The following is a 25,722-nucleotide window of genomic DNA, read 5'->3' as shown; positions in this document are numbered from 1 at the left end:
CCCCCCCGCCACCATGGGGACTTCCATGTGTCTTATAGTAAGTATTCCTTTGTTCAAGGAAAGCCACTAAAAGGGCCATTTCATTGTGTGAACGTAAGCCATAGATCATCAAAGTAGATGGCTGAAATCAAAGATAACCTGCTCTCTAAGATAAGGCAGAGTTGGAGCTCTGCAGGCTATGTGTCCTTAAGGGAGATGTTTCTTTTTCTAGATATGGATTCAGGCTCCATTCACTCATCTATTCAACAAACATTTATTGGGCTTCTCCCAGGTGCCAGGCACTATTCTAGTGCTGGAGATATTGCAGTGAACAAAACGGATCTTACACCTAGTTGGAGGTGAAAAACAATAAATAAATACATAAACAAATAAACAAGTAAAAATAGAGTATCACAGATTTTAATGGCTGTGGAGACATGTAAAGCAAAGTAGAGGGACTAAAGTGTTCCAGAGTGAAGGGGATGCTTGTGTCTTAAAACAAATAAAGCAAGCGTTATGTCTATAAGCTGTGAATGTGTGGTTGACCACAGAAGATGGAGCTGCTTTCGTGTAAGACTTCTTAAAACAGGGGCTTCAGGATCTCTGTGAAAAAGTTGGAGAGAGGGCCCTTCTCCTCACTTTTGCCTAAGATGCAGCACTTTGAAGATGTGGATCACATTTGGGGGACCCTGTTCATGACACAGTCACGAATACTAGTGTAGTCATGTGTGTTGGATAGAACCACAGTGCACCCTCGCAGTGGTTGCTCTACTAGTGCAGTTGGCAGTGCCTTGTTGGCCCTTGGAATACCATCTCTTAGTAAAAGGGAAGTGGTAGGAACCACTTTTGATAGTATTTTTAGGGCCTCTGAGAAGTCTGGAGAGAGCATAAGTAGAGGCATTATTAAGAGTGAGACCTGAAAAATTTTTTATAAATTGTCCACAGACTTCCTTAAGATATGACAGGTGAAAAGGGGCCTGGAAGTTTGTTTGTCAGCATTGAGGAACTAAATTTCCAAAAATTCTTTTAAATGGAAGAGAAGTCTGAGGTAGACATGCCACAGTCCATACCCTGCCCAGATACTTAGACATAATTTCCTCCAAATTTGACCAATACTCTGGGAGAGGCAATGCCAAGCAAAATTGCCCCAGGGTACCAGAAACTGTGCATGTTCTCAGGTGGTGCAGCATTACCCATGCCTGACGAGGGGCCTGATGTGGGGACAAACCAGGCCCTGAACTACTGGCAACTTTCTGGGGGAAGAAAACATACGGAGAGGATGCATGAGGAGGGTGCATGAGGCCCTGCACCAGGGGTCATGGGTGGCTTCAGAGCTTGGAGTGTCTGTGTCTATGGCCAACTGCCCAGTGACACTTGGATTAGAACTAGTCATGTTCAGAGTGGTACAGGATAAATGGCTAAACATGCACTGAAAGGGGAAAAAGGCTTTGCAAGTGTTGATACAAGAGAAGCTGTTGTAGTGCGCAATGAAGAAAGGGGAGGCAGGGTGAAAAGCAGCAAAGCAGGTTAATTGAAATGACAGGTTATTTTCAGTGGAAGTGCAGACTGCATGAGAAGTCAGAAGGTCCCTGGGAATTCTTGCTCTAAGTTAATATGGGTGAGAAAGAAATGGGAAGGGGTGGCCTTTAGGATCCCTAAAATTAGGTTGAAGGCACAAAGCAAGAAACTGAAAGCCCAGCTCAGGCCTTAAGTGAGGGATGTGTGTGTGTGTGTGTGTGTGTGTGTGACCTAATGACCATATCTGTGACAGCAGAGACTCCTGAGAATGTGAACAGCTGGACCCCCCCTCTAGTCAGAGGCTCATATGGGTTTAGGATCTTTGCAAATGACCGTGCCCAGTTCTCTGTGCAATTGTGGAGGGTGAGCAAAGCAGGTTGGCTGTGATGCCAGCAAACAGCCCTCTCGTGCTGAGAAAATTTAGTCTACGTGACAGACAAAATCCACAACAATGTGAGTATTCTCAGCCTCTCGGTCTTTCTTATCCTCTTGGAAGGAGGCTCCTGTCATTGATAGCTGGGGCTCCTGGTACCTGTGCAGATCAGGGGACTGAGGCACAGAATCAAAGGAGCTGAAACAAGAACCAGGAGTGTCTTCTTGCAGAAGAGAAAAAGAATACACTCAAGAAGTAAAGGGGCTGGGGGAGTGAAAAAGTAAGGGCCAGGCTTCAGAGAAAGTTTCAGGGTGTTTGTGGAGAAAAGAAAGAGAAGGGTAGCAACAGCTATGGTCATATGAGCTAGATGAATAGAGAAGGAGGGAAGAGAAGTTTAAGATGTTTTGCTCTGTGCTAAGAATGTAAACCCCTTTAGAGTTTTTCCAGAGACCATAATAAAAATCTCAACTGCTTTTTAATTCTTTTTGGTTATTAGATGTGTTTCTTTTGAGTGACTATCACGCTGAGGTGGGCCACAAGGCAACTCAGCTTCATAAAATTAACATTTGGGGAGTATTGTCTGGGATTGCAGACCTGTGGTACAGTCAGCTGTTCCTTGATTTTGACCATCATTCTAGATCTGAGTCAAGCGAGCATCTTCATTGTGATTGCTGGATTTATAGTGCAAAAAGTACATCAGCTATACAAAACAGAAACTGGAGATAAACTAGACACCAGACAGAGGAAAATGGCAGAGACTACTAAGAATCACAATTTTAGTGAGAATTGGAGGTTTGGAGCTAGGTGTACCTGACGGAGACATTTATCTATGCAGCACGGAGTCTCTTCCCCCTATGGGCTGATAAGATTGGGATGAAGGGACAGAACAGCTAAGGTGATTCCCAGAGGACAAGAAAAAGGCAGGAAACAGAAGAGGAGTGCATAGGGCTTTTCTTTTTTTCTTGCTATGTGTAGATACTCTAGTGATATGGCCAGAGTACCCATTTCGCTTGGGGTTGGACCCACTTAACAAACTCCAGGGCACTGGCTTCCAGAGAGCCCAGCGCTGTAACCCAGCCAGCTGACTGAGGCTCTGCTCCATTCTCTGCATCTGTCCCCCTTACTTTTCTGAGACTAGACCCTTCTCCTCTTTTCCCTTGTCTTAATTTCACACAGAATTCCTAAAATTATCTGGTCCTGAATCTGAGGCACTAATTATCTCCTTGTATTTTCCAGTCCTGTTACTAGTCCACACCCCCGGATCCCACCTACCCTTGACTCTCAAATGTCTGACCTGGAGCTTGACTGGATGAGCCACACCCTTTGATCTCTGCACTGTTTCCCATGTTCTTTCGTGCTTCTCCAATAATTTCCCTTCCCTCTAGGTTCAGACCCTCTGTACTTTCAGCAGACCTCATGCCAGCGTCTCTGGGCAGCATGATGTAATCTTATGCTGAAAGCCTTGACATACATGGTATCCTCAACAATAGTGGCAAAGGTCCTTGTATGATGGCATAACCCAGCTCCTACTGTATGGGGGCTATGATTAATGTAAGGTTAAGGCTAAGATGGGAGGCCCTGTACTGGGGACAGGGTCAGTCTTCGTAGGTAGAAGGCAGGGACCTATCTGAAGAGTGAGAGAGCTGGCAAGGTGAAAGCGCCCATGTGGAGTGCTGGTCAAGAGATGTGAAGGAACAGACTCAGGCAAAAAACTTGAAAATCATGCCAGTCTTTTCTGACTATAGCAAAGTTCTTCAGGGAAAGATGAACAGCAGGGTTGAACCCATAAGCCCGGAGAATATGCTTGCTGTAGTATGATCAGAAACATGCTGTGTAAGCTCATCTGTTTTTTCTGTCTTGTCTGTTTTCTTATGGTTGCTTTTTGGTAAAGTCTTTTAGTGAATACCAGCGCACTTTGGCTGTGCTTAGGGAAACCAAGGAAAAGCATTTCTGTCTTCTCCTGAGCTTTAGGAATAACCTGTGGGGCACACGGTGGAGGTGGGAGTGATAACTGAGGTGAGAGTCACAAGTTTGTGGAATGAAGGAAGGATGGAATGAACAAGCAAATAGGATTGAATCATAGAAAATACAATAGGTTTTAAAAATTTGTTCATATATTTGTTTTGGGAAATTAAATTTCTAATGGCTGCATAATACTTTACTATACCAACAATGCCTTAGATTAAACATTCTGCTGTTTAGGATATTTCCCCACTTATTTCTGTTTTAATAGCAGTAAGACATGGAATAAGTCAAAGCGTTCTTTACTGCCAGAAAAGTTTCTCCGGGCCAGTCCCACTCCTCATCACTAGAGTATGCAACCAGGGAAACCTCAAGGTAACACATTTGCTATTGCTGAACCACTAGTATACAAAACACTCACCCATACCTAGCTCCTCTCCATCTTGAAGTGATACAGCTTTTCTCTTCCCCAGATTTATTTCTTCTTATTAACTTCATTTTTGGTTTCTGACCACTTGGCTTCTCCAATTTACTAACATCATTATTAGGTAATATGCTGCTGCCCAGGTATTGTTTGCTTTTCAATCTGAAGTTGTCTGTAAATACATTAAATTCAATTTTTCTTCTTCCTCCTCCTTTCCCACCCCTCTCCTCAAAAAGGGAAAGGAATTGTCCCAAAGGTTGAGACACTCAGTGTATGTATGTACATGGGCTGTGGGCTTGCGGGGAGGGAATTACCCTTACATAATCCCCCACCTCCATCTCTTCCACACATTGCCAACAGTTCACCACTCAACTGTGAGCTAATGCAGTGTTATTAAGAGTTGGAAATAATATTACCCAATATTATCCAGTCCAATCCCCTAACAGATCAGAAAAATGATTTATTCAAGGTCTCAACAAATAAATGGCAGAAACAAAATGGAATCCAGGTCTCCTAAAATCCACTAGCTGTGAGCTGGAGAGTTCTGGATGAGGGAGTGGGACACAGTGGTTCTTGTTAAAATATTCATTCAACAAACGTACTGAGCATTTACTTACTATGCGCCAGGTTCTATTTTAGGTGCTGGGGATTCCGTGCTGGAGGACACGGAGGAAACAAAAATCTCTGTTCTTACGGAGCTTCCTTTCTCAAAACAGAAGCACTTTGCCTCACCGTCCTGGAAAAACCCCCAGTGTCCTGGGTAGAAGCGGTTGGGTCTCATATGGGAGGGAATCCCATCTTTTCTCGGCTCCTGTATTATTTTATCTACAGCGAGAGCTGATTTACTGCAGAAGCAGAAGGGAGTGGCGGAAACCTCCGTAGTGCCCTCCCGCGCCTCTGTACCGCTAAGGCCAGGCGGGGCGGGCTCCAGGGAGCTCCGCGTCCCAGCTCGAGTCTAGGTAATAGGCTCGGCCTCTACACTTTCTGCTTTCCTGCTGGACGACAGAGAAGATGCAGGACCTGGCTCTAACGCCATCCTCAGAGAAAGGATTGCAGGCGGGTGAAAATCCTTCCAAGGCAGTGGCGCTAAGTGCCTACTACCCAGGCTAGGGGAGGGACGATGTCTCCCCGACCTGGGGATTTATGCAGCAAACTGCTCTCTCATGCTTCCCTATTAAACATTGCAGCCACACGCTCTTTCAGCCTCAGCTGAGGCCACTGCAGCGTCCCCTCCCTTCCCGCTCCACCCGCTAGCTCAGACTCCAGAGCCCCACTGCAGCTTCCCAACCTTCCTCCTTTTTCTTCTCCACTTCCTGGTTGCCATGGAGACACACGTCATTTACGTGCTGTGCGTCGCCTTGGAAACAGAGGAGCATCCGCGGCGCAGCTGGGAGACCCGCCCCTGTCACTTCCAACCACACTCGCGGGCGCTGCCCGTTAATGGCCGAGGGGAGTCCCGTGCCCGACCCGCTGCTGGCCTCGGCCTCGACCTGGGCCCCTGTGCGAGCGCTTCTGTGACCCCGGGAACCGGCGGGCACTTGCCTCTCTTGGCGCCCAGAGGGCGGCGCTGACACGGGTGCAATTCAGGAAGGCGAGGCAGGGCAGGGCGCTTTCGTCCCAGGGCAAGCCGGAGAGACGCCGGCCCTGGGGCTATAGCCCGGTCCTCGTCCCGCCAGCTCTTCCCGGCCTCCTCCCGATCCTGCCCTTACCCTCCGCCCGGGACTCACCTCCTCACATAGGCTCTCCGTCCCTCTCCGGAGCCTCCTCTTCCCTCGGCTCCTCCCAGCACCTCCAGGCACCTCTCCCCCTCCCCGTAACTTTCCCCCGCCCAGGGCCGGGCTGGACCGGACCCGGAGCCGCCACCGCCCGCTTCTGCCATTCAATGGAGGACGGTCTGCTGGAGATCATGACCAAGGACGGCGGCGACATGCCGGCACCTCTGGAGGTGTCCACCGTGCCGGCTGTGGGGGACGTGATCTCCGGGGAGTACAACGGCGGCATGAAGGAACTGATGGAACACCTGAAGGCCCAGCTGCAGGCCCTGTTTGAGGACGTGCGGGCCATGCGGGGGGCCCTAGACGAGCAGGCCTCGCACATCCAGGTGCTCTCGGACGACGTGTGCGCCAACCAGCGAGCCATCGTCTCCATGTGCCGGATTATTACCACCGCGCCCCGCCAGGGTGGCCTGGGCGTGGTCGGCGGCAAGGGGAGCTTCCCGGGTGTCCCCCAAGAGCCGGAGACCCCTTCGCCTGGGATCGCGGACAGCGGTTTGCTGGGTCGCGATCCTGAGGACGAGGAGGACGACGATGAAGAAGAGAAGGAGATGCCCAGCTCCGCCACACCCACTAGTCACTGTGAGCGCCCCGAGAGCCCCTGTGCTGGCCTCCTGGAGGGGGACGGGCCACTTGTGGAGCCCCTAGATCTGCCCGACATTACCCTGCTGCAGCTGGAGGGCGAGGCCTCTCTGTGAGGGGACTCCGAGGGGGCACTATTTTCCCGGGCTGGCTTTGGGTTTCCGAGTGCATGACGTGAGGGGACTGAACGGCACGATGCAAGCATGCTTCTCTTGCGGGTCAGGCGGAAGAGACACCCTCGAGGAAGCATTTACAGGGTGAAGGACTTTGGGAGCATCAAGAATTCTTTCTGCCTAACCAAGCGAGAGGTAGCAAACTGCGGAAAGGTGAGGTTCCGGGAGAGGAAGCGCCCATCTCTGGACTCCGATCCAATCCCCTACTCTGCCCTTTCCCTGTCCCCAGCCAACAGGAGAACCCCTGAATTGTGTAAATAAAATTCTGCTTTTTCTATTCCGAAAAAGGACTTATCTAGGACTATGGCGAATAATCGCTAACGATTTACCTAGAAATTAAGGAATTGGGGGTATTCTGTTCTGGCAACAGAAAATTTACCCTTCTGATGAAATCCAAGCTATTCAGCGTTCTGCAGAAGCCTCTCCCCCTCATAGATATCTACGGCTGCTGATTGGTAAAAGAAGCTTGAGGAGGGAACTGCAGCCCTAGGAATCTGGGTGAATGGGGTTCCAAGGGCCCCTGGGCTGGGAGGAGCTGGCTATCAATGTGCATGAAGACATAATAACTCAACCTCTAGGATTTTGCATGCAGAGCGGATCCTGCCTTGTCATTGACTTCATCTGGGATTGCTTTATCCACTCACTGAGGCTTAGAGAACAAAGAGCCCACTTCGCAGGCAGAGACTTGGGGGTGCCCAGCAACAGCCCAGATTTAGGGGACATTTGAGGGACTCTTGGGGGCCGCAGCCAAAAACTGTCTCTCTCCTGGCTATACCTGCTTAACTTCAGTTCCTCTTCCCGTCAGTACTTCCCTGCGCACTCCCTCTTAGTGTTGCCTTCATAATGTCTTGTGTGTGTTACGTGTGTCAACCTGTAGTAGTGTGTGAGCCCTGAGGGGCAGGGCTTATGGCTCTGGTGTTAGGTTCAGGGGGCTTCAGACCCTTCTGTGAGCCCCCAGCTCTCATGGCGCTTTCCGCTCTCCTCTCCTCTTCCCCCCAACAACCAGGGCATGGAGCATGTGGCTGTCCTGAGGTTTCTAGCTGATGTGCCTCCCTCCCACCTCCTTAAGTGGTGACTTTGTGTGCCCTTCCTCCTCTTCTGTGTATTCCTTCTCAATGCTTTCCTTGGTGTTAACCTTAATAAAGAGGCGTCATCTCCCCTCCTTGCTGACTGGTACTAGGATTATGTCAGGGTGGGGCTTCTGGACCCACTGTATGGACACAGGCTTAGCGGGAACTACAGGGACCATGCCTTTCCTCCTCTCTTCTTGCCTCTGGTTCCTAGGAGTTGACTGTCCCTGCCCTGATTGGGACATGCATTGCCAACGCTACCTGGTGTCACTTCCATCCTGGACCTTGACCTCAAGCTGGATTGAAGAAGGACAGGGTACGTGTTGAGATTCCCAAACTAACAAGGGTTTTTCTTAGCTAGAACTCCAGATGTGCAGCAGACTTCTTTTCAGTGAAGCACATGGCTTCTGGGAGATGTTTTCCAAATCTGAGTTCTGGAATGGTAGGCATGACACTTGTTCCATGGAAGGGTTAGGGAGGGGGTATTGTTCAGGAGGGATTGCCCGGGATCTCTGGCAGTAGAGTGACACATCACAAAGAAAACCGCAAAAATTGCCTCAGGCCTCTAGTGGAGAATGCTGGTAAGGTATTCCCCCAGGAGCTTAGACTGACATCAGCTCTAGTCTGCTCCCTTGGGCACTGGAGATTTCCCAAGGCTTCTCCAAACAAAATTTGGGAGAATGAGCTGGGCTGCTCTGCGTGTGTGTGTGTGTGCGTGTGCTTGCACCTGTGTATGTGTGTATGTATGTGTATATAAGTGTGTGTGTGTGTTCTTGATGCTGGTTGAGAGAGAGATGGAAAGAGAGATGGAAAGAGCACTGGTGTTGAATCTCAGTTCCAGCAGTAAATGACTGCTTGAGACTTGCTTCCTTGCTTGAGACTTAGTTTATGCCTGTGTAAAATGGGGACAAAAATTGTTGAGGAGAAAAATATCTAAGACCCCTGGAAGGTATTGTGCAAATGTTAGTGTTCTTATAGTTCTCTTGGGATAGGGGGTGATGGTGGTAACTGGCTCCTCTGGGAAAATACAATTACTCAGGGAAGGTTCTAGAAGCTCTTATTTAATATAATCCTTCCCTACCTAAAAAACTCTTATCATTCATGATAGTCAAGGTGATGATGAGATTCCCAAGCTGACATGGACTTTCTTCATAAACATCATGTAGTTATGGGTCAGAAAGGTTTGAAAGCCAGCCCTGTACACGTAGGATGACCAGAGGAAGCCTTGACTTGTGCAGTGGTTGGGGAATATGTGCCAGGGCCCTAGAGAGGGCAGCTAAAGTATATTAGTGGGGCAGTGCCCCTGAGGGCTGGAAGATAGTTTCCTGTTACAGTTCCAGCATTCAGCACCAATAACAACAATGGCAGCATTTATTGAGTCCTTACTGTGTGCCAGATGCTGTGCCCAATTTTATCTCCCAACAACCCTATCTCCCAACAACACTATTATTAATTTCACTTAACAGTTCCAGAAACAGACTGCAAGACTTGGTCAAGGTCATACAGCTAGTACTTGGCAGAACCAGTACTTAAATCCAGATCTTCTGACTTAAAGAACCCTAGATGGGAACCACTCCACTAATTGCTCTATTATTTCTTCTTCAGAGAAGGAAATCCCTTATTTCCCCAATCAAGAGTCTAAGAGTCCTGAATAGGAAGTAATGTTAGTTTTACTCACTTTTCATCTTCTCAGTCAGAACAAGTAATTGCAGATCAGGTTTTGGTCAGTGACCCTTCTCAGAGTCTAGTGGGTGATAATACAATAATGGCACCGAGAAGATGGCCTTCTGGACTTGCTTCTTGAAAGGAAGAAGCTGATGTTCCCAGATATTCCCTGACACAGCTCCATTCCTGTGCCTCTTTCCTGTTCCCTGTAGCTCAGATTCTGCAGAGTATGACATGAATCTCAAGGCAGCTTAGCCCTTTTGTACCTGTAGAAAGGTCTGGTTGAGGCTTTTAACCCTTGACGCCAATTTAGTTCCTCTTCCTATGCCTACTGTCCTAAATGTGTCATCAGTCCCTTAGCCCAGGGCTCCTAGAAGTTCTCTAGCTATTCCTTTCAAGTCCAAATAGATAAAAATCTCCCCAGAAAAAGCAATTCTTCAGCTCTCTTCAGTGACCTGCACCAGCATCTCAGAGGGATACAGCACAGGTTTCTCTCCCACCTCCTTCTTTCTCCAGATTCTCCACTCTCCTCTGGCATTTCTCCTTTATAATGCTTGTGATGAGTGAGTTTCAGGTGAGGTTTCTAAACTGGAACCCATGAATGAGGTCACTATTGAATTTCAGGGAGCCAGAGCCCCTTGAAATTGAATGCAAAATCATGTATGTATATTCTCTAGGGAGAAGATCTATTGTTTCAACTTAATTCTATAAGATAGAATTAAGTAAAAAGGTAAGAATCACTAAGCTAAAAGGTAATGAGACTTTTAAATTCGAAAAATAACAGAAGAAATGACCGTGCTTGAATTGATACATCCTTGCCTCCTGGGGCCTCCAGAGTATTTCCTACACTGAATTGAAATCTTTGCATAAACCTGATTACTCACCACTTATTCAACAAATTCAAATTATATTGACACCCTTTAGAATGTGCTAAGAATCTTGCCTACCATTACTGCCAAGTCTTCCAGTACTTGGGAGTTTGTCAGAGCACTGCTGATGTGTGACAGTGAGGTGATGGTACCCGCCCCCACCCCCAGCTTTGTGCTGCACTTTATGTTTGAGCCCAACACAACGCTGCATGTAAGTCATCACAACTCTTTCCGTTTCTGACCCGCCTATCTCTCATCCGGAAGTCCTTCAGGGTTAGCTCTTAATCTCAAAATGAAAACATACAACTTCCCAGAAATAAGCTACAACTTTAGTGTGGTACAACTGAAATGTGTTCTAGAGAAATAGTTATTTCTTTTAGAGATGCAAACTGGCCTGCAACATAAATATGCAGTTTTATGTGGCTTCAGTATCACCAGAGTGTGGTCTCTGCTTGATATGTATAATGAAATGGCTCACCTAGAAGTATTCCCAGAACTAAGGGACAGTTCTTTCCCAGATATATTTGAGTCTAATACTTCTTACAAGACCGAAAACTTTGCATCTTTGAAGAGGCAGGTTTTCCTAAGCACCTTTCCCCATCTATATGCTTAGGAATAGAAATTCAGCCAAGATACTCTGCTATAATAAGAAATGACATATAGAAGCACAAAAGGAATATTTTTAAAAGTTGAGATATAGTTAATACACAATACAAAAAGAATATTCTTGAATCTTTAATCCCAGCTACCATTCCCCCTGCCCTACACCTCTAAGTTGTCCCCTGAAGGTGAATTCCCTCAAAGAAACACAGCCTTTCTGCTTGGAAGCCCTGTGCTTATAGAAGGAGCCTGCTCTGTAAGTAATGCCGTAATGGTGCCCCCTGCTGAGTAACAGGGATATTACAAGGGGACCCTCAAAGTAAATTTACGGTTTTCAATTCAGCAAGCACCACCAAATGCTTCCTAAAGGCCTGGCTCTGCCAAATAGTGAGTGGTGAGGACAGAAGGGGAACCGAATAAATAGAATGTATATGAAGGATATAAAAACCAACTGCAATGAATTCCTAAATGGTTTCCCCTGGCCTCTCACACACCTATAATTCTGAAGATTGATTTTCCTAAACCACAGCTCTGAACATTCATTTGCCTCAGAAATCTGCATCATGTCCCATTACTTCTCGAGTTAAGCATAAAATACAGTGGGGGTGGTCAAGCTCCCTGCAATAAGGCCTTGGCATACTTTTAAACCCATAGTTTTCATTTCCCAGGTACATTCTCTAGCCACCACACCATCAATTGGAAGCCTATATCATCCAGTCAGCTAGAAATGATTCCCAAGGGTATCCTAGCTCTTTTAATATCTGGATAAGTGGACTAGATGTGTCCCCCTGGCCCTTGCTTCCATTTCTCTTAGCCATTCTTCCCAAATGCAGTCAGATCCAAAATTCTCCTTCAGAAAAGGGACTTCTGCAGCCTTGGTCACCTGCACCAGCTTCTCATAGGGTGTCCTACAAGAATGCTTTCCCCGCCTCTCTCTTATGCTACCTGTAAATAGGAAATCCCCAGAAACAGTATGCAAAAAACTTTTTGATTATGAAATTTATGCTTTTATTTCTAGGAATTGGGTCCATAGCCTTCATAAAGTTCTTAAAGCCAAGAAAGGTTAACAAACCCTTGAATCAAAATATGCTATTCACCATTCTCTAGAAAGGCCCACTTTTCTGCAGCTGATCTCTTACTGTCTATTATTCCTACTCTGTTCCATCTCTGCCAGTTGGAATCCCATCAGTTTTTCGAGGCCCTTCTCAAAGGCTACTTCCTGCATGGAGCCTTTCCTCATGTGATCTCTTCCTCCCTTAAATATCCAAATCTTTTTGTTTGTGCCTCTTTGGGGGACAATTACTACATTTCGCCTCACTTCTACTATTCTTTATGCTTATTATTCCCCCTTCTGGATTATGAATATCTTGAGCTGGAACTGCTTTCTCATTTTTAGAGTCTCTGAAATATTTATCTTATCTTATTGATTTTAATGCACTATCAATTGTGTGGCACGACATTATTTTAGGTACCATTAAGAAAGAAAAAATACTGCCAATTGAACTATCACTATGCTTTCTTATTACATATTTTAAAATTTAATTTATTTAAAGAGCTTATGTAGACTTATTTAGAAAATGAACTTTTTTATATCACTACAATGCACACAAATATAACTGAAAGTCATTACAGTATTATTAGAATTTCTTCATACCGAGTCTGACACTTCTGAATCACTTTTTGGCTTGGCGTTGTTGATGTCTGTATTTTTCACACATTTATACTCTCTGGACCATTTTGAGTGTTAGTGAAGCAGCATTTCTTAAAACAGAGGTTGATTGTGATCTCTGGGAATTTCTTCCAGGCCACACCACCAATGCTGCAAATTTTAAAGTGGGGACTTTTTTTTTTTTATCTTGCCTGTAAGAGGTCAAGAAAGATGTTCCGACAACGAGGACCAATATTCCTTCAAATGGTCCTTAAATGGTTAATTAACTGAAATATCAAGGGACTGCAGATTGTTAGCCACACCACCTAGAATAATTAGGCCCAGACATGTGTAGGCAATGACAACTATGTCACGACCGCTGCTTGGCCAACAATAACTATAAACTGACATCAATGATCAATTATAAGACACATCCCATTTCAGAGATGTTAGAATATGGGGGGGGAAATGTGTTTGGCACAAAATAATAGGCACAAAATAAGTGTTTAAATGTATCTCAAATAGATAAATGAAAAATTATAGGATTTTAGAGCTGGGAATAAAAAAAGCCACCATTTCTTAGAATCTTCAAATATGTTATTGTTGAAAGAAACTTAAGTGAGGATTATATAGCCATTTTATATATAACTCAAATATCTGAAAAGACTACTCATGTCTCTTGAGATCTGATTAAATTTGGCTCAAATTCAAATTCCAAAATCTGGGAATTCCATAGCATTCCATACAATTTCTGCAGTGACCTCTGCTTCTCCTTCCCTCTGCATCTCCTTCCCTCTGCATCCACACCCCTAAAGCCATGAGCGCTGTCTCAGTTTGACTCCTTATCAATTCTGGGACACGTAACACACACACACACACACACACACACGCACGCACACGAACAACAAAGGAGTGATCACAAGGAAAGTTCCCAATGAGAAGTTTATGCCTTTCACAGGCTCCTCCACCCTATCCTTCTTTTACTCTCTTTCTCCTCTGCCTGTTATTCCTATAGAATAACAAGCAAATTCTTTTTCTTATTAAATACTTTATCTCACATTTAGACCCCTGGGTCAGAGAAATTTACCTTATTTCTACCTCCAGTACTTTGAAAAAAATGTATAGACTCCTTTTAAGAGGGTTAACAGTGAGTAAACATTAATTATGTCATTTAATATAACTAAAGTAATAGGTGGAATGACATGTGCAAGCTGGCATAGTCAACGACGACATTAGCACTAGAACCCTGTTCGTCTGAAATAAAAATCAGTTTTTTTTTTTCTCATTAGATTGTTCTGTATCTTACTCTGCTATAAGTAGTTACAATATGCTAAGGGAAGCTTATGGTGGCTTGGATTCTGCTTTGAGAATAAAAAGGGAAATTCAAAATTCCATTTATAGTAGGTGAATAACGTTTATAAGGATGATGGGAAAAGACATCCAAGAAGAGAACTGTGACTGACTCAATCTACCAGCAAGTACTTACCAACTGCTTACCATGTCTCAGGGAAGATGGTAGGTACTAGGGCAGACTCCAAGAAATCATGGTCCCTGCCCCTATGTTGCTCACAGTCTAATGATGAGGTAATGCTATGTTTTTGAATTGGAACAGAGTGCGTCTCAGAAGATTGAAGGGAAAATCTGTTTTCTGTGAGCAATGTTAACTGAATTAAGAGCACTTCAATTTGAAAATGGGAATGGTGTGTGTGTGTGAGTGTGTGGTGCGTTGGGAATCAGTGGGGTGGGGGTGACAAGATAAAATGGAGAAGACAAAAGTGAAAAAAATGCACAAAATTTTATACTACAGAGGACATCAAGTATGTCCTGGAAGAAAAGCAGTAGCCAAGGTGGCATTCCATAGCATTCTGGAAAAAAGTAAGTAGAAGAGGGTTGGGGAAAAAATAGTTATGGCTTCTACACCAGTGCACAAAGTACAGGTAATATAAATTAGAACTTGAGTTTTTACACAATGAGGAAAATAAAATGTCACACATGTAAAGAAACTTGGTAGGATGGGACTCGTGCCTGGACCACACCCTGGTCCATGGCAGTGAAAAGTACAGTGTTCCAAAGAAACAGAACTGGGTTCTGATGTGCGACCAGAAAGGAACTGCCACATTTGTGGGGAACTTGCTTCTGGGATAGAAGCAGCTGCTTTGCCGCGATCTACAGAAAGCCAGCCATGGCCCTTAGTATTTGTAAAATTCAGAAAGGAAAGGAGGAAGAAAAAGGGCGGGGAGGGAAAGAAGGAAAGAAGAAAAGAGACACAAGGAAGTAAGTAGGAGGAATAAAAACAAAAGAAAATGATAGAAGGAAAGTCAAAGTAGTACTTTACATGACGGAGATAGTCTTTTATATCCTTGAGAGTGGAGAAAAGAAAGGAATTACTTATGTGAAGATAAAGGAGAGGAAAATGAATAACATCATTGTAAAAATGTGCTAGAGTCTGTCAAAACAAATAAACTGATTATAGGTCCCAGGAACAAATTATGAAATGGCACAAAGCCAAATTCCTGAAGTGAGGAGAATGTTGATTTAGTGTAGTATCATCCTTCATAAGGAAGAGGATGGCAGAGTAGGGACTGCAACTCATAGTTAAAAGATATGATTTTTATAACCTGAGATTCTGTGGGAGAAAAGGCTCAAGGAAGATGTGATTCTCTTAAGAATGAAACCTACCCAGTGAAAATACTTTGGAGTCCAATGAAGAGAAGGGGATTCAATGACTACAGGGACCTCTCCAGTGAACTGAGATCTAGAGATGCCAGGCAGAGTGCAAGCATAATTAAGAGAATAATCCACATATTTCAACACTCTCAAAAGCACAAACCATAAGGCAAAAACTGAGGAATTTGATTACAAAACAATTAAACATTTATGTTGGATAAATGACACCATGGACAAAGTTAATAGGCAGATGGCAGAATGAAGAAAATATTTGCTTTGTCTAAAACTGACAAGGATGTAATATCATCCTAAAAAATACATGGAACTCCTGCAAATAAACAGGAAGAAGACAGCAACCCAATAGAAAAAAAGGGTACAAATAATATCAATAAGCAATTTACAGAATAGAGAAAATGAATATGGATATGGAAATTTGGTCAAAACCATTAGTAATCAAATACAAATTAAACCAACAATGAGATATCAGTTTACACCTATCAGAACAGCAAAAATTAGAAATCTAGATAATTACTAATGTTGTCAGGAATGTGGAAATGTAGAAACCTGCACTGCTACAGACTGCTTCCACCACTTCTGGAAAGCAATCTGGCATAACTTGGATACATTAAATAGATCCATACCCTATAGCCCAGCAATTCCTCCCCTGAGAAATATAAAACAAATTCTTTACAAGTCAAGAAAGGGACTAATATGAAGATGCTCTTTGCAGGGTTATTTGTAGTGGCATGGACTTGGGGGCTATGTGGGTGTTCATCAGTGGAGGAGTGGATAGGTACAACACTGTGAGTGAATAGTGCACACCATGGAATAGTAGGCATCAAAGTGAAGCAACAGATTCAATGCTAGCATCTGGCAACGTGGCTGGAGGTGAAAAACGGTGCTCAGTGAAAAAAGTAAGGCACAGAATGAGACGTATAACAGTAGCTTTGGAGTATATTTAAAAATAAATGCCTACAAAATAATAACTATTTTCCAAGGATACAGTTAAACAGAAACATACACATTAGAAAATTGCCTATTTTGGGGATGGGGGGGCGGGGGTGGAGGTAGTGAAGATACAGGGTATAAAGATAGACTAAAGGAATAAAGACATAGAAGGAGAGCCTTTCCTTGCAGGGACCAGTGATGGTGTCTCATGAACTGAGGATTATGATTAATTCTATCCACTGAGGAACAAAAACTTCAAAACAAAATGTAGCAAAACACAAACACAGATATATCAGCACTTGCACCATGAACAGAATGGCAACCAGAAGAGGAAAAGCAGGAATGAAGAAAATCTTGCAGAAATACTGACAGTAAAATGGGCTTGTCACTCCAAATAAGAAGTACAAAGAACAGATCAGTATGATGCTCAGAGCACATGGGTGCCATTTACAGTTGGAAGGGAGAAAGTAACATTTTCACAGGCACTGATTTAGATGTTTGAAATATTTTATCTCATTTAGTCCTTGTAACCACATTGCGGTAGATATTGCCATAGCTAAGACTTTTTTGGTTGCAAGAAACAGAAACCCACCTGTAATACTTTTAAGGGAAGAAAAAAGGAGCTTCTTATAAGGATGCAAGGTTATCTCACAAAACCCAAGAGCAAGACTGCAGGTGGGCCCCCAAGGCTGACTAAAACCAGGGCAGTCATTATCTTGGGCTCTTTCTTTAGAGACATGGTGTTTTATCTCTGCTTACCTCTCCTCTGACTTCAACCTATTCTGCATGTTAATTTTCTTTGTTTCTTCAGGTGGGTGGCAGAAGACAATTGCTCCATAGGTTGGGTGTCTGCCTGTTCCAGCCCTGAACTGATTATTTCCACTGCATACCAATTCCAAACTCTGGTGAAAGAGGACTTAACCCATCTAGCTTTGCTGCACTGATTGTGCTGATGGTGGAGGGTGGTATCCCATGGCGCTTACTAACTTGATTGCCTGGGTTCACCCTCATAGGAGGGGAAGAGGCTTCTTGGGAAATGGGCTGTGTGCCATAGCAGATACTCTCTAAAATCTCTACCACAGCTAATAGGACTGAGCAACATCTGCCAAATGAATGAATGATTGAATGACATGAGACTCAGTTTTCTCCAGCTTCAAAGCTCATGCTCTTTCTAACACATCACATAACCTTCAAATGTTTGCATGTGAGATAACTGTTTCCATTACCCCAGTAAAAGAGAATGATCTTGTAAAAGGGCATACCCAGGAAAGAGATGACACATTCAAATCACAATAATTTGAGGAAGTTTAACAAAGATTTATTTGCAAAGCTGCGGGCATGGTGCAGGGAAATCACGAGGGCAGTGGGCAGTTCCCAGAATCTAGTATTAGAGGGGCTGAGCCTGAAGAGGTAATGGGAAATGGTGGTTCAAACTTAGAAACAGAGACCTAGGTAGAGGGGGGCCACATGGCAGGAGAGAGATCTTGGCAAGGGGACTCAAGTGAGCCCATAAACCTCACAGGGAAACAGTCAGAGGATTAAATACCCCAATCCCACACCCTTTCTTCCCTCTGATATTCTGCCTATGTTACTCACTGGCTGAACCCAACAGAAAGCCAGAGGTAAGGGAATCTGTTGATGTGGGCCATACAGGTTAGCCTCAAAGCCCAGAGCTGGGTGAAGAGGGTAAGGAATTAAAACAGAAGAGAGAAACAGCTATCTAGGTCTTTAGATTGGAAAATAAAAACAAACACGTGTAATCAGAGTTGAAATCCAAAAATGAGATTTTAAGGGTGTTCCTAGAGGCTCTAGATATGTTTAATTTTCATGTCCTGGGTAGGCCATGTACATTAAACTGATTACTTCAGCTGAAGTCACTAATTATGGTGGCTCAGCGGCTTCCTGGGAGGTCCAGGGCTCTGGACATTCCCTCTCCACTCGCATCAGAACAGCTTTGCTTTTATTTGGTTAATACATCAGGATTCTGCTCAAGACTTCAATGAGGAAACAGACGCTATAGCACCACCTATAGTCAGGCAATGTGCTAAGGGCTCACGAATCACAGACCGGTGGGGAAGACAGAAAAGTAAATAACAGTACAGTGTCAGGAAAACGCACAGGTTATGAAGGGAACTTAAAGTCCAGTGAACTCAGAAAGGGCAAGGGATCAAGGATGGCTTCCTGGAGTCGGTAACTGGAAACGGAGGTAAGGAAGCTCAGAGAACACTGCCGTTGTCCAGAAGAGGGAAGAGGAGCCCAACTAGTAGGCAATTCGCTGAAAGGGGGGCTCCCACCTGGAAAGAACGAGGCTACAGATCCGTGGACAGGGTTGGGAGCGAGGGTGACTTCACGTGATCGGCAAAGATCTCGGCTCAGGCCTGCCTCCAGCCCTGCTCCGCCCCCATCCCTTCCCACCTTCCGCAAAGGGGCGCGGCGATTCAACAGCGGCACTGGGCTGTGAGGGCATCCCAAGCCCGAGGCCCTGAGGTCCGCATCACCAGCAGGTGCGCGCTGCTGCGGAGTCTCCCAGAATAGCGAGTGTCTCCCAGAGGGTCTGGTTAGGGCTCTCCTGCCTGGGCGGGGCGGCCAAGGAGAAGGCGCTCATTGGTTGCCATGGCGGCGATCCGAGAGGCTGGGGAAGGATGATTGGCCGCGGGTTCTTAGCGCGGACCATGCCCACCTCTTCTGCCAGCTGCAATCAGGTCAGGGCCCCGATGCCTCCTGGGTGGTGCGGCGCCGAACCCGGCCGGGAACCGTGGCGCCGGCTTTAGATGAAAGGTACCCAAGGCCCGGCCACAGCTGAGGTCTGGCTGAGCTGGGACTCGGGGTAGAATTCCTGGGTTTCCTTCCCACATTTTCGGCCCTTCGGCCGGGCTGTGGTAACCCGAGAGCCTGGTCGCGCGATCCGGTGAGCCGTGAATTTGCATCGGGAGATGAGCAGGGACGCACATTTCAGGATGGCTTCTAGTTAACGCAATTACAGGGATTTTCGCAGTCCCTGTGGGCATTTCTTGTGTCCAAGGCAGGGACCAAGGCAGAAGCTGTGACAGTGAGACATGGCCAGGGTGGAGCTTCTCTAGCTCTGCAGCTCCCCCACGCGTCCGTTCCCGTCCGGCGTCCGGGGCTCCTGGGAGCCCCAGACCTTGAACCAGAAAGTGCGTGCCCTTGAGAAGACAGTTCTAGGTCACTCAGCTTGATTTTCCAGCATTCCTGACCATACTCGACCTTCGTCATCCACGGTGACCGCACCATTTTTACGATGAATCAGGCAGTTCCGGTTGCTTAGAATTACTAGTCCCTGCCAACGCCACAACACGCCCCACTTTCTACCTTTAATTCACTGATGTTTCTGTAAGGCTTAGTTCTGATATCACCTCCTCAGTATAAAGCCTGCCCCATTCTTCGGGATAGTTATTCTGTTATCTCTTTAAGGAGTGCAGGCTCAGGAAGTGGTGCCCATTTAGAATTGTGGCTGTGCCATTTGAAACGAGCTTTGATTGAGCAAATTACCTAACCTCCTTGAATCTCAGTTTTTCTTCTCAAAATGGAGGTAGTACTATTACTTCAAGGGTTTTGTGAGGTTTAAATGTAACGTTTTTAGAACCTAAGTGCTTACTAGTTGTGAGCGCTATTATCTGTCATCCCAATGTACTTTGTATAGGCTGTTATAACTTCGCCCTTTGTATTACCATTATTTGTTCTTAGCTGACCTGTTAGAGCTTTAAAAGCTGGAACTGTCTTGTTTATAATATCAGCATAAACAGTCCGGGGAAAATGTTATATTATTTCTCAGAAAACTCTTTTAAAAGCACTTTCCTCTTTTTTTGCTTTTTCCCTTCTATTTTTTCTTTCCTTCACTTTTTGTTTTTACTTTAAAAGGCACTGTTAGACAGGAATTTTCAAACTTAGAGCAGGAGCTGAGATCTTTGGGGGAAAATAAGCACTTCTTTCATTCTCTGTGGTGACGAAGAAGGCCTTAACATTCCCCTTTCGGCTTGACTAAACTTTATACAGGTTTTATCTTGAACATAGGTCCCTGACCTCCCTTTTTCTCAGAATTTACTTTAGAAACTTGCAATTGAAAATTCTTTCTCTGCCCCTTTGAAATGTATAGAAATCTCCCTAAAAGCCTCTTGCCAGTTTTAAAACCCAGGGAATATCTTTCTCAAGAACATGGGAGCCATCCTTTTGAACTGTAATCCTCAAGGAAGATAGCATCCCTATTTCCTAGTCTCTGTGGGAGGGTGGGAGCCCAGCTTTAGTGGGTATCTTGCTCCAAATTGTAAACTACAGCATGTAAGCCTACTTTTCTTTGGGTAAGAACAATTACAATCCACAGGTGGCCTAAGATCGCCCTACTGCAGCTCTTAAAAACTCTCCAGCCACTTGTTTCAGCAGAGTTGGATTCAGTCTCCTTCCTATTGCAATAGGTTTAAATAAAGTCTTTCTTGCCTGCTTAACTTTGCCTTGGTATAGCTTTTCTTTGATAATGTAAGTGTTTAGGTTCTGTGCTTATTGTTTCTTCTTGATTACGGTGGTGTCTCATTTCCTCCTTGCTGTCTGACAAGTGCTTCTCATATGTCCTCTGTTATCTAGAGATTCACCAATTTGGACTCAAAAGACTAGAGCTTTGTGGAGTGAAGCTACTGTTTCAGTTCACTGCAGCGTAGTTAGTATGTGATGTCAGGATGTGGAAAGGGTAGTACATCTATTTGAGGGCATCCCAAGTGAGGTGTGTTCAGTTTATGGAAGTAGTACCAGAAAACAAAGCACAGGCCTATCCTCTTTCCTTTCCTATTTACTGTGAAAGGAGCATGAGAAAGTTGCAATTTTCAAAGAAAGAACAGCTGAGACTATAATGCCCTCTCAAGGGACACTGAGTTTTGCTAAGAAGAGGAACTAAGCCAGAGAGGAAGGGTTGCAAATAGAAAGCCTTCTGCAGTGGAGGAGGTAGTGTGGAGAGGTATTCCTTAAAGTACAGGGAATGAAGTGGACCATTTACATTGAGGAGGTAAGGTGGAGTAGGACTGAACTGAAATGAAATGAAACATGGTTGAGAAAAACAGGCAGTAGGGAAAGGGAAGTTAATTAGGAGTATGGGTCTCAGGGAAGGAAACTGGTAGTCTGAGAAGCTTGTTAGAGGTGCTTACAATTTGGATCTGAAGGGAAATATCAAATAGTCATGTATTAAGGAAACTAGGGGACTTAGGAAGAAGGGGCTTGACACCTGGCCTCACCCACGTGTCCGTTTGCAACACACACAAGTATAAACATACATCCAGTGCAGTGTTGGTAATTTAATGCCACCACAGATTCTCCCTCATGGGCTAGTGGAGGCAAACAAGATGAAGTTCAGGCTACTGATCTTTTTCTTTTTCTTCTTTTCTGTAACTGACTTTTCTTAATGTCAACACTGCTCCCTAATTCCCTTTTTCTTACTTCTTCCTCTACTGTTTCTCATATAGGAGCAGGGTGGATGAGGGCAGATTCAGGAAGTGAGAGTGGAGTGTGAGAAAGAAAAACAGATTAAAATGATAAGTTGAAAGAGAAAAAAGTTTACTCCCAAATGTATATGCAGAACTCAGGCTGGGAAGAACATAAAAGTGCTACAGAAAGAAAATGAAATAGAATTGTGTCCTTATGTGTTTATAGATCCTGTTGTGATAACTTAGAAGAAGGTTACTCAGGAAAGTCTCACATTCTCCTGAGGAAGGTCCAAGAGAAAACAGTGCTTAAAGTTACATCAGACGGATGAGCATCAGACATCAATAGGATCTTCCAGGTCTGATGCTAGTGCAAAGGAAGCTATGAATGCTCTTTCCTTGAGCCTTTCAGCACCGGAGAATTACCTAACTGTCAGGGCTGGAGGAGGGAGCTGCCCCTCCAGGAGTCTTCCCACTAGACAGACTCTGCCTGGGAAAGGCTGCTCCTCCCAAGGGCCCTCACCATGGCCCCCTTCATTTCTTTGTTTCGAAAACTGTAGATGATGGGGTTGCACATGGGGGTGACGATGGTGTAGAGGAGGGAGAAAGGCTTGTCTTTATCAGGACCGTGTGTGCTGCGGGGGTTCATGTAAGAGAACATGGCCGAGGTGTAGAAAAAGATGACCACAGTCAGATGGGAGGCACAAGTAGAGAAGGTCTTCCCCCGACCAGAGGAGGAGGCTCTGCCCAGGATGGAGGCCAGGATGCGGGCGTAGGAGATGACAATGAGCACCATGGGGCTGAGCAGCACCACGATGGCATCAGCAAAGATCATTTCCAGACTAAACTGGGGGTCTCCACAGGAGAGAGCGATCACTATGGGGGCCTCACAGAAGAAGTTTTCTATGTGGTTGTCTCTGCAGAAGGGATTCCGGAATGACATATACTCAAGCAGGATGCCATTGATCAGTCCAAAGAACCAGGCAGTACTCACCAGCCTCGCACAGACCTGCCGGCTCATGATCTGGACACAGCTAAGTGGGTGGCAGATAGCAACATAACGGTCATAGGCCATGAAAGCCAAGAGGATGCACTCAGCCACGCCCACACAGAAGACCAAGTACATCTGCATCATGCACGAGGCAAAGGAGACAACATGGTTCTTCCCCACCAGGTGGATCAGCATCTGTGGGATGGTGGTGGTGATGAAGCAGACATCCAGGAAGGACAGGTGGCCAAGGAAGAAGTACAGGGGGCTGTGGAGCCTGGGGTCTGTCCAGGTGATGAAGATGATGAGGCCATTCATGGCCATGGCAAGGCTGTAGAGGGCTAGGAAGAGGGCAAAGAGCAATGCCCGAGTGGAAGGGGAGCTCTGCTCAAAGCCCACGAGGATGAACTGTGTCACCATGGTGCCATTCCTTAGGTCCGCTGGCTTGGACCTGCTTGAGGAGGAAGGACAGGGAAAGCACAAGAGAGACAGCTGTAGAGTAAAGCAAGGTACTTACTTGGGGACAGAAACCCAGCTAACATAGATAGATATAATATAAAAGATGGATGAGTGTTGGTCAGTGTTTTGTGACTTAAGTAAACATTATTTAATTGGCAGTGTTATGGGGCAGTGAAAATTCCAGGGTCACCACAGGCTGCATCCATGGAATCATAATATCAAAAATTAAGGAAGTAGTGGTTACACTTTATTCTAGTTTAATCAGGACTCAAGTCAAGTAAAGTGTCTGCTCCAGGACCCTCTATGTGGAAGAAGTAGCCTTTAATCAAAATGTCTTCAGAAGTGAAAAAACAAGATAGTTTTTCAGAACTCATGGCAAACAGAGGAATGGAGTGTTTGAGGGGAGGGTAATAGTTTATAGAAGGTCATATTGAGGATACACTTCAAAGATATTTGAATATGTATGTTTCTAGAAGGAAAAAATGCTTAGTCTTAATGTACCTATTTAAAACAATGGGTGGGTTGAATTTTTAGAGAAAATAAAAACATGCTAACCCTCAGGATTGTCCCTTAGGTGAGATGAGTTTCTTTTCTTTTTTTAAAAAAAATATTTATCTATTTATTTGGTTGCTTTGGGTCTTAGTTGCCCCACATGAACTCTTAGTTGTGGCATGCATGTGGGATCTAGTTCCCTGCCAGGGACTGAACCAGGGCCCTCTGCACTGGGAGCGCAGAGTCTTAACCACTGCACCACCAGGGAAGTCCTGAGAATGATTTTCATATCTCTGGAAACCGTCACGCTTAGCTCTTCCCAATCATCCTAGCTCTTTCCAGACGCACCCTCCCAGGGGCTGCTGTGCATGCTGGAGATGGGGCCTGGTTGTGAGCTCTTGCAATGCTTCATAACGGGAGATAGTTTTCCTGCTGGGGTGGGAATTTAGGGCTCTACATCTATACATCATTGGGTGAAAAGGACCCAACCATCCCTGTGAGAAAAGGGAAGTTATGAGCAGGGCACAAATTCCATCTTTCTGGATAGACCTTCAGACAACTTCAATCTGTCCCTTTACAAATCAGAGTAAGTCTTTTTGTATAATCAAAGAACAAGCATTCAGAATTCTCATGCTCTTTTCTCATTGTTTAACTTTTAGGAAATCATTATATTTATATTAAAGCTCTCCTACTTTTCATCTTGTTTTGGAGTTAGGATATATTAGGTAGATCCCTTCCACTTTCAGATGCTTATAGACAGTGTATTCCTTCTTGACACTCAGCTCTGCCAACCACTCTTCTTCATTTTCTCTCCTTCCACTCCCTTTTCTATACACTCAATTTCCCCCTCTTGTTGGTCTTTCCCTCGGTTTTTCCCCCTTGCTTTCACTTCTCACTCATTTCTTTTCCCTCTCCGTTTCTCATGTCTGGTGGTGGATATCTGTCATTGAGTGACCTCTGGTTGAACTCCCCTCTGTTCTCCATGTCTTTAAATCTCTCATGTTGCCTATCTTAATTTTAGAAGATAGCTGTGACATCACTGCCACTCCTTTCAGATCCCCATTCCCTCTAGGTGTCTCCTGATAGGTCCAGGCAGTGCTTGGGCAGTAGGCCATTCCCATCATCTCTGCTTTGAAAGTGATCCCCTAGAACTTGTACCTAGAACTTTTCATCTGGGGGCCCAGAAAGGTCAGGGTAGGGCAGAGAGAACTCTTTAATCCAAGATGTGCCTTTGAATCCTGGGCCCAGTGGACATGTTGAAGCTGAGGTCAGAGTCTGGGCTGTAAGGAAGTGAGCTACACTTCAGACAGCTGCCACTTGACCAAGAAGAAACTGAGGTTCAACCTAAGGAATCACTAGGAAAGTAGTGTATTATACAGCAGCGTAAATGCTTATTTTTGGTTCATTGTGCCAGAAAAAATATTCAGTGATACTTGGCATTGAGGGCCCTGTTAACTACCAGCAGGGGTTAACCAATCAAACATTTGTATAATTAAATGATATAATATGCTGAAAATCACATCCTACCTCATTCTGTTGCTTGGCTGGTAATGATGTTTGTCAGTGAATCACTGTGGCAAATAACAGAGAAACTCTCATGGTGTTTGAAGAACTTGTCCTCCGGGGGATGGTCTGACCTGGTGGGCCACCCTGGAAGAGAAGTTTTGTCTGATGACCTTGTTAGTTCTTTGTCATCTATACCGTAGGTGATGAATGTTTATTTAAATATTAGTAAGTTATGTGCGCACTGTCTTGTATAGAATAGGTGCGAAACTTTACATTTCACATATTCCATTTGTTAATAAACTTATTTTGTCCTCAGTTTCTTATAGTGTATGTTTTTACTTTCTTAGGATTTTAAATTTTGTCTGTGATAACTAACTGAATTCTAGCACCTTGATTTGAAATCAGATTCCCTCATAACTGTTATTTGAAGAAATGCCAGCAGGAAAGTAGGAAGACATTTATTCTCCTTTAGCTTCAGATAAGCTCATATTATTCTGCAACATAAAACATGTGCTTGCAAATATTACTTTTGGCAAAGAATCTTCTAAGACTGGACAATAGAAATTGTTGCTATGTGCTACAAAGCTAATCTCAAACCTCTAAA

The 25,722-nt window shown here is 44.8% G+C and overlaps 2 protein-coding genes across 2 annotated transcripts; one reads left to right on the top strand and one right to left on the bottom strand.

Annotated features, from left to right (window-relative positions):
* The first annotated feature begins 5,667 nt into the window (after positions 1-5,667).
* Positions 5,668-7,945, top strand: CCDC184 (coiled-coil domain containing 184). Its single transcript, XM_057703564.1, has one exon. It carries the CDS (start codon positions 6,139-6,141, stop codon positions 6,724-6,726), a length of 588 nt encoding a protein of 195 aa, XP_057559547.1. The 5' UTR covers positions 5,668-6,138; the 3' UTR covers positions 6,727-7,945.
* Positions 7,946-22,148: 14,203 nt separating this feature from the next.
* LOC130834107 (olfactory receptor 10AD1-like) lies at positions 22,149-24,079 on the bottom strand. The gene is made up of 2 exons (XM_057704183.1): positions 23,961-24,079; positions 22,149-23,112 (listed from the first exon to the last, which is right to left on the bottom strand). Exons 1-2 carry the CDS (start codon positions 24,077-24,079, stop codon positions 22,149-22,151), a joined length of 1,083 nt encoding a protein of 360 aa, XP_057560166.1.
* Positions 24,080-25,722: the final 1,643 nt, after the last annotated feature.

The sequence above is a fragment of the Hippopotamus amphibius genome, chromosome 12, assembly GCF_030028045.1.
Source record: "Hippopotamus amphibius kiboko isolate mHipAmp2 chromosome 12, mHipAmp2.hap2, whole genome shotgun sequence".
Lineage (NCBI taxonomy): Eukaryota > Metazoa > Chordata > Mammalia > Artiodactyla > Hippopotamidae > Hippopotamus > Hippopotamus amphibius.
The sequence above is the reverse complement of the archived record's forward strand: the minus strand, read 5'-3'. Positions and strand labels throughout refer to the sequence as shown.